This window comes from Oratosquilla oratoria, chromosome 16, assembly GCF_046742065.1.
Source record: "Oratosquilla oratoria isolate Oo_2021 chromosome 16, ASM4674206v1, whole genome shotgun sequence".
Taxonomy (NCBI): Eukaryota; Metazoa; Arthropoda; class Malacostraca; order Stomatopoda; family Squillidae; genus Oratosquilla; species Oratosquilla oratoria.
Window position 1 is genome coordinate 37,539,901 of NC_134792.1, and position 10,000 is coordinate 37,549,900.

General features: G+C 35.7%; 2 protein-coding genes across 2 annotated transcripts in view; both read left to right on the plus strand.

Annotated features, from left to right (window-relative positions):
* LOC143033640 (cuticle protein AMP1B-like) overlaps positions 1-257 on the plus strand; it is a 1,403-nt gene extending 1,146 nt beyond the window's left edge. The window contains exon 3 of the mRNA XM_076199131.1: positions 89-257. Within this exon, the coding sequence (XP_076055246.1) occupies positions 89-257 (169 nt within the window). The remainder of the gene's footprint in view (positions 1-88) is intronic.
* A 282-nt stretch (positions 258-539) lies between these two features.
* Positions 540-7,364, plus strand: LOC143033641 (cuticle protein AMP1B-like). Its single transcript, XM_076199132.1, has 3 exons — positions 540-623; positions 6,896-7,089; positions 7,196-7,364. The coding sequence occupies exons 1-3, from the start codon at positions 540-542 to the stop codon at positions 7,362-7,364; spliced, it is 447 nt and encodes a 148-aa protein (XP_076055247.1).
* The last annotated feature ends 2,636 nt before the right edge of the window (positions 7,365-10,000 follow it).

Sequence of the window (10,000 nt, forward strand, 5' to 3'; positions counted from 1 at the left end):
TCTCTCTTTTGTAGGTGTTCTGTAGGCATGCAAGCAGCTTATTACGCAAAGTCCCAGTTATCACTAACATCATTCGTATCTTCGACAGCTACCCCGATGAACATGGCAATGTGATCGAGGTCCGCTACGTGGCCAACGAGTTCGGTTACCAGCCTCAGGGTGCCCACCTCCCCGTGGCTCCCCCTGCACCTGCTCATGTGGCCGATCTTCTACGCATCGCTGCGGAACAGCGCGCTGCAGGAATCACCTTCGAATAGACGAAAAAATGTATATATAATGCGAAGTAATTTATTTATTTCAATAATGTAGTTCAATCTTCTCATTAAAAAGAACCCTCACTTCCTCATATACATTTTCCTCAAACACCATGACAAGGGATTATGTATGTGTGCACGAGCACACAATTTACAATGATCTTTGATCATATGCAGTTATTAATCTTTCAACTATGATTCCAAAACACACATATCCTGAAGTATGCGTAGTGCTACATTACAAAGACTTTAACTCATCACCCACCAGAGCGAGTGTGACTTGCAATGTTTGGTGCTTCTCAGCCCTGGGTGGGGACCAAACTAGGACCACTTAGCAGACAAAGTCGGTATCACCATGCCATCAAGCTGGTGCGTGTGTGTATATGTGCTTATGGGGTCAATAATCTCAATTGGACAAAAGGCAAATGTGGGAGTGATTTGTAGACCACTGACATTATCTAAAAAAGAAAGTAGTTTTAGCAATCGTGGTGTCATCATAAATAAAAATCTGAATTCTATTAACATCTATTGGGAGACAATAGAGTATATTAGTGTAGGCAGTTTTCTAGACTTTTTCGCAACAACTAAGGAAAGGTGGGGTACAGTAGGACAAAAAATATGGCAGTGTATCTCCTGTACTTGAAAAAATATTATGAAAGTGGAATACTAAAAGAGAAATAAACCCATTCAGCACCAATATTCATATGTAAAAGAAATAAGGAATTTGTCTGAAAATATGTCACCTCCCGCACTTGTCATGTGATCACTGAGTTCGAGTCCTCGGCAGTACCACATTTCAATTTCTGTATGTGGCCCCATTGGGTCTCCCGATGTTGATGGTTTAGAATTAAAGGATTGTGGTTGTTAGAATGTATATATGTATATATATACATATACATATACATATATATATATACATATATATATATATATATATATGTGTGTGTATATATATATATGTATGTATACGTATATATATAATGTACTAGCCAATTACCGGCGCGTTGCTGCGAGTTCGTGAATAATCCCTAACCTATCCATACCATACCTAACTTTAACCCTTAACCCTAACCAAAATATTTTTAAATAACATATAGCTTTAAACACTCCCCCTCCCAGATGTGCGCCCCACTACCCAAAGGTTGGGAAACCCTAGTTTGAAAATACATGCATACACAAGAACAAATATCATGTGCACAATCTTTTGCGTGCGTGTGTGAGTGTGTGTGGATTAACAATAAATGCCTACAGCTAAAAGGTGAAGAAATATATCTACTTTATTTGTCTTCAGAATATATAGGGTTATAGGGGTATATTTGGAAAAACCTAGGAAGTGTTTGTAAATGAAAAGAACAAATATCATGTGCACAATATTTTGCGTGCGTGTGTGAGTGTGTGTGTGGATTAACAATAAATGCCTACAGCTAAAAGGTGAAGAAATGTATCTACTTTATTTGTCTTCAGAATATATAGGGTTATAGGGGTTTATTTGGAAAAACCTAGGAAGTGTTTGTAAATGAAAAGCTCTGAGAAAGAAACCTATTAGAACAGCAGAGGTGTTAAAACGGGTGTTCTAATAGGTTTCTTTCTCAGAGCTTTTCGTATCTGCAGTGAAGAACTCCTAGAGGATGAACTTACTTACATCAAGAATACCTTTAGGAAGCTGAAATACCCCGGAGGTTTGATCACCAGGACAATGAGGAAAGCCAAGAAGATCTACGATGGCTCAAACGTCCGGACCCCGGGAAAGGATAAGTCTCATTTTATTTCTGTCCCTAATTCTATAAACACCATAGCTATTGATGATTATTTGTTAAAAGGTGGAATAAATGTAGCAAAAATATCTTCCAATAAAATAGGAAAAATATTTAAGAAACATAATAATATTCGTAATAATCTCAGTGTCGTTTACCGTATTCCATGCAACGGTTGTCCGTCATCTTACTTCGGTGAGTCAGGTCGAGGGATCAATAAACGCTTGAGTGAGCACAAAAACGATCTCAGGGCTCATAGAACATCTAACTCCCTGGTTCGTCATCTGGACAAATGTGGACATCTACCTGATTGGAACAACACAGAAATTCTAAACGAGGGATTTGAGAAGAAAATGAGAAAAACTGTGGAAGCTGCACATATTGCCACCAACAAGAACAACAACGACAGAGACGGATTTAAATGCCTCTCGAAAGCAGCAAGTGTCCTAATAATTAAATCGTTAGGCAAAGGGAAAACATGACGCTCATACCTTGGCGGGTTCCCTCTCGCTTCGAATATAAGAACTATGATCCGTCTGTAATGCTGTAGTCCTCTGAAGAAGACCAAGTTGGTCGCAACGTTAGGGCAATAAACTCTATTCCTAACATATCTTCGTTTGCCCTTCCCCACCCACATTCTCTCTCTCATATATATATATATATATATATATATATATATATATATATATATATATACATATATATATACACACACATATATATACATATATATACATATATGTATACATACATATATATATATATATATATATATATATAGCATGTATACGTGTATATATAATGTACTAGCCAATTACCCGCGCGTTGCTGCGAGTTCGTGAATAATCCCTGACCTATCCATACCATACCTAACTTTAATCCTTAACCCTAACCAAAATATTTTTAAATAACATATAGCTTTAAACACTCCCCTCCCAGATGTGCGCCCCCCTACCCAAAGGTTGGGAAACCCTAGTTTGAAAATACATGCATACACAAGAACAAATATCATGTGCACAAGCTTTTGCGTGCGTGTGTGAGTGTGTGTGTGGATTAACAATAAATGCCTACATCTAAAAGGTGAAGAAATGTATCTATTTTATTTGTCTTCAGAATATATAGGGTTATAGGGGTTTATTTGGAAAAACCTAGGAAGTGTTTGTAAATGATAAATTTCCGCCGCACTAAAATTATATGAAAATAAGCAATATTTCAACATTTGGTAAAATTGTACAATCATTTCACATTTGCATGATTTTTTCTTACAAAAGCTATCATAGTTTGTGGCAACATTAATTTCACAAATATAAATATTATTTGTGAACACATACAATGGTTTGTTTAATTATATTGATTCTTATTTTACAAAATCAATCACTTAAGGGAGGACTACAGTATTGGCGTGTTCCCTCACCATAAACCACCTAACTTTAACCCTTAACCCTAACCAAAAAATATATATACATTTATTTATTAGATATAGCTTTAAATACGCCCCCTCCAAAGGTGTGCACCCCCTCCCGAAGTTGGGAACCCTAGTTTGAAAGTACATGCACATACAAAGACAAATATCATGTGTACGCATTCTTTTGTGTGCGTATGTATGTGCATATGTGTGTGTGTATGGATTAACAATAAATGTCTACAGCTGAAGGATGAAGAAATGTATCTCGTTTATTTATCTTCAGAATATATATAGTTATAAGGGTTTATCTGCAAAAACGTAGGAGTTTTTGAATGAACTATCTCCGCCCGCACAAAAATTAAATGAAACTAACCAATATTTCAACATTTGGTAAAATTATACAATCATTTTCCATAAACATGCTTTCTTCTTACAAAAGCCATCATGGTTTGTGGCAACAGTAATTTCACAAATGTAAATAATATATATGGATACATGCAATGGTTTATTTAATCATATTAATTCTTAAGTCAAAAAAATACTACGCGACATCAGGGGATACTACATAAACCTCCTAACTTTAACCATTAACCCTAACCAAAATATTTTTGATATTGTTTTTTTTTCAATGAAATATAGTTATCCAAGTACCTGGAGTGACAAGGTATCAGAATATATATGATATTGGGGTCTATCTCTAGAACCCTAGGAGGAGTTCGTGTACAAACAAACAAACAAATAAGCAATAAGATACACAGACAGAGGATACTACTTCATTATAGTATATATATATATATATATATATATATATATACACACACAAACACACACACACACACACACACACACACACACACACACACACACACACACACACACACACACACACACGCATATATGTATATATATATATATATATATATATACGTATATATATATGTATATGAATACATATATATGTACATATATATATATATATATATATATATATATACAGATACACATACACGCACGAACACACACGCACACACACAAACACACACACACACACACACACACACACACACACCACACACACACACACACACACACACACACACACACACACACACACACACACACACACACACACACACACACACACACACACACACACACACACACACACACTCACACACACACACACACACACACACACACACACACACACACACACACACACACACACACACACACACACACACACACACACATATATATATATATATATATATATATATATACATATATACATATATATATATATATATATATATGCGTAAGTAACCACTAGGAAAAGTAAACTAACGAAGCAGAGCGCTTTCGTATAATTACATCTTCAGTGCAGATATAAAAAAGGACTGAAGATGTAATTATACGAAAGCGCTCTGCTTCGTTAGTTTACTTTTCCAAATGGTTACTTACACATTTGTGAACACACGCACCTAGTGTTTTTATTGCATATATATATATATATATATATATATATATATATGTATATATATATGTATATATAATATATCTATAATATATATACATAGTATACACTGCGGTCTGGCTTCGAATCCTGCCCAGAGCTCCTGCGGGGTGTTAGGGGTGAGTGTAAGTGTACGGTAAAGGCATTACCCATAGATCGTTCATACGAGCTCTGAGCTCTCTCCTGGGAGGGAAATAGCTGTCGGTCACGAGTCCAACATGTGTTCCAAAGACCAAGGTGAATCATATATTCTTGTACACACACACACACACACACACACACACACATACACACACAGATACACACACACACACACACATATATTTATATATATATATATGTATACATACATATATATATATTAATATATATATATATACACATATTTATATGTATAAATATATAAATATATATATATATATATGCACACACACTCAAACACACACATACACACACATATATATGTATGTATATATATATATATTTATACACACACACACACATATATATATATATATATATATATATATATATATATACATATATGGGGAGATGTTTGTGTGTGTGTATGTGTGTGTGTGTGTGTGTGTGTGTGTGTGTGTGTGTGTGTGTGTGTGTGTGTGTGTGTGTGTGTGTGTGTGTGTGTGTGTGTGTGTGTGTGTGTGTGTGTGTGTGTGTGTGTGTGTGTGTGTGTATTTGTGTGTGTGGGGGGGATGCTTGTGTGTGTGTGTGTATGTGTGTGTGTGTATTCACCTTGGTCTTTGGATCACGTGTTGGACTCGTGATCGACAGTTATTTCCCTCTCGGAAGAGAGCTCAGAGTTCATATGACCGATCTATGGGTAATGCTATGACCTTTCACGCACACACACACCCAACTCCCCGCCCACGAGAGTCAGAGTAACGATCCGAAGCGCAGCGATACCGAAATAATTTCGGCCCTGGGCAGGATTCGAACCAGGTACTGCGAGCACCCACATACTTCGTAATCCAGTGCTCTACCAAGTACGCCACCGAGTCGTAGGATGATAACAAGGCTGGCAGGTCTCATATAATTCAATGAGATGTAAAAGAAGGTAATAGTTGAATGTCCCATATACAACACATGTAGACCATTAAGTGGACCGTGTGACACTGATGTGTGACCCTGACCGTTCCTCAGCTCTCCCTACTCTTCTCACCCGTTCCCCTACGATCTATATAAGATGTCGTGCTAGTTCAACCTTCATCATTCCCACGACGACTTCTACCTCAGCACCATGAAGTTTGTGAGTGTCATGACTATTTCTATCTATTTAGAGACCGTTGTTCGCTATATCCTCTGGTTTCTAGTTCTATTTCATGTCACGTTTACACTCTAATTCAGTGCTTATAGAAAAGTCCGAAGAATTTTGCGTCTTTGTTCACCATGATTTTGATAATGTGACTAAGCGCATTAGACTTTATTCCCTTTAAACCTCATTTTCCTCATTAGTAACATGTGGATAAAATTTTATCAACTCTGGTAATCTACAAAGATATAAGTAATAGTTTTACCATATAATATTTCATAAACCTAATGTTATTTGAATGATTTATTGCCAAAATTAGAAACTATATTTCCATATAATGTGAAAACCATAAGGAAAATCTTATTAACTCCTAAGACCGCTGAATTAGATTTATCATAATTCGCTGCCAATATAGAGGTCAAATTCGTTTTATTTTATCTCCTAACTATACCACAACATTTTTTTTCAATTATATTCGCGTTTATACACTCCGGTGATTGTCGGAGCTAATTTAGAGAAAATATATATGTATATTATTTCTAAATTAGCGAATTCTTCGGAAACCGTATAGAGAACAAGTTATCTGTCCTTATTATTCACATTATCTCTGTAAATATTCATATATATCAGAACTCACTCTCATTATGTTTTTTTTAAATCTCCATCAACTTTTTTTTTGTTATCTTCTCAATGCAGATCATCTTCGCCGCCCTTGTGGCCTTCGTCGTAGCTGACAAGCTCCCCGTCCACATCCCCATTGTAGCCGAGACGCGTCAGGAACCCGTCGACGGCGCCTCAGCCAGCGACTTCGAGTCAGGCAACGGAATCAGATTCATCCAGAAGGCAGTAGCAGGCGGAGCTGGCCAGAGTAATGCTGAGGGCGTCTTCAGGTGAGGAAATGGGGTGTCTCTCGCTTTCGTAGGTGTTCTATAGACATGCAAGCAGGTAACTACGCAAAGCCCCAGTTATCACTAACACTCTTTTTCTCTTCGATAGCTATCCCGATGAACATGGCAATGTGATCGAGGTCCGCTATGTGGCCAACGAGTTCGGTTTCCAGCCTCAGGGTGCCCACCTCCCCGTGGCTCCTCCTGCACCTGCTCATGTGGCCGATCTTCTACGCATCGCTGCGGAACAACGCGCTGCAGGAATCACCTTCGAATAGACGAAAAAATGTATATATAATGCAAAGTAATTTATTTTTTTCAATAATGTAGTTCTATATTCTCATTAAAAAGAACCTTCACTTCCTTATATACATTCTCCTCAAACACCATGACAAAAGATGATGCGTGTGTGGATGAGCACACAATTCACAATGATCTTTGATCATATGTAGCTATTAATCTACTATGATTTCAAAACACATTTTACCTGAAGTATGCGTAATGCTACAACCTTACAAACACTTTGTGTCGAGCGTTGACTTTAGGCCTATATCGAGCTATTTTTTTTTTTAAGACTGTCTTTAATAATTATAATTCAACCCCTTTTTCAACTTAATCCTGAATTCGTTCTTGGAGTAGCCATAGAATACCCTCTGATTCCCCTAAGAGATAAGAAAACCAGCCTTTTAGTAAAGGTTATAGGAAAGTTGTGATAAGGGATTCGTCTTTAAGATACTTGGGCGTATGGAAGTGGATTTCCTTTTCCCTCTTCTCTATTTTTCTTCCATTCTCAATTTTCCTTCTACCAAAAAATCATGTGACGCCCAGCCCTATTCTTTCTCATGAAAACATGAAAGCAGTAAAATTCTTCCAATCATCTATTTGGGTACTACTACATCGTATATTACTACCATATTATCCATTTTTCTCCACACTAATCTTTCCTATGTATATATATGCTTGGCTCTTTTCTTGTCCACTGTGTTTACTATCACCAACCACCATACTAAAAATGGCGCTAACATCAGCTCTCCACTATAGTACAACACTTACCTGGCATCTCAGACCTCCCTGCTACTCTATTGATTGATCTACTTTAGCATTAAGATCCCGTAACACAAATATATTCACATTTTTCCTAAAACTTTCTATGCACTTATATAGATAGACAAAAAATTAATAAATAGAATAAATAAATAAAAAATGAATAAATTAATAAATTAATGAATAAAAAAAAAAAAAAAGAATAAATAAATAAATAAATAAATAAATAAATAAATAAATAAATAAATGAATGAATAAATAAATAAATAAATAGATAAATAAATAAATAAATGTACTCCACTTTCCTCTCAACTAGGACCATATGCATTCACAAAATTCACATCTCCCATCTCAATTTCACATTTGCCCACGTTATACTCGAAGATACTCCCAATCCACGACAAATTTTCTTATCTCATCACTTGCCAGCAGAGCCATAGCTTCCCTCCCTCGCCTCCACATCACTCCCGACCACCTCCACACCACATATGGACACTCAAATTTATCTTTCTTTAACACATATATCTTCCTTCTCACATACAAACTACCAGTTCCTCACTTCTTCTCTCATCTGTACCACATCCACTCACATTTAATGAGTCATTAACCAAAGCTTAGATTGAAATCCTCCTCCAAGACTCTAGTGCTTTCACTTTTCGTAGTACATGTATGTATATACAAGTATATATATATATATATATATATACATATATATATATATACACACACATATATATATATATATATATATATATATATATATATACATATATATATATATACACACACATATATATATATATATATATATATTTATATATAGTGTTACGCATATGAGTATCATATATATGTAATGTATGAAAATTATTATCATTTTTGGTGAAAAGACGTCAGTTATTCTTCGCACGAGAATGGAGCGTAGGTTTTTGACGTCACACATAGAGAAAGCATATACATATACATATGTACAAATATATATATATATATATGTATATATATATATATATGCATGCATTGTTAAAATCGACAGCGTTAGTGAGGTTGTTGATCTTCTTGTGAGTATTCTCCAGTTTTCTAACCAATATTCTGCCATTTAGAGGGTGGGCATATACCATATATATACATATATATATGTATATATATATATATATATATATATATATATATATTTAGATATATTTAGTGTTACGTAAATGTGTGAAAATACTTTTTATTTTGGGTGAAACGACGTCAGTTATTCTTCGCGCGAGAAGGGAGCGTAGGTTTTCGACGTCATACTTAGAGAAAGCAAAAATGTTTTGGGTCGACATCTTAATACTCTATTGAATCATGTTTAACTCTGTAAGATGTATTAATGCTTTTGTGTATGATTCTGCAATCATGTCAAACCAAATGGGTACTAGGTTTTCTGTTGATGCAGTACAAATCTCTGAACTATTTTATTTACGAGGTATGAAGAAATACGTTCTGGTCGTTTAGTTCGAAAAGTGTCCCCAAGCTTGGGTGTAAGATACGTTTATTCTACCTTGGCCAATCAAGTTCAAACTCCATAGACGCTGGTTCTATCGACGAATCAGAATTGATTTTGTACAGAAGGGAGGGATGCTTTGCGCACGTTCTGAGTGTTAGGCAGACCTGACTAGAAGTCACAGTGATGTTCCGGCTGCGAATTAAGAAAGTCCCCTCCTTTCCCTGTTTGTATATCTAACTCAGCTAGTAGCTAGTAATCAAATTATATTATGTATAAAGTCTATGGTAGTGACGCAGGAACCCTAACAGTGAATCTCTTGGTAATTATTTCTCTTTCACCCCTAATAGAAAATCTGAAGACCTTAGAATCATGTTTAGAAATTATTGATCAGTTATATGT

Coding starts and splice junctions, on each gene's coding strand:
- LOC143033641 (XM_076199132.1), top strand. CDS start 540: ATGTTTGGTGCTTCTCAGCCCTGGGTGGGGACCAAACTAGGACCACTT. Junction 624..6,895: donor ATCACCATGCCATCAAGCTG/GTGCGTGTGTGT, acceptor TTCTCAATGCAG/ATCATCTTCGCCGCCCTTGT. Junction 7,090..7,195: donor AATGCTGAGGGCGTCTTCAG/GTGAGGAAATGG, acceptor TCTCTTCGATAG/CTATCCCGATGAACATGGCA.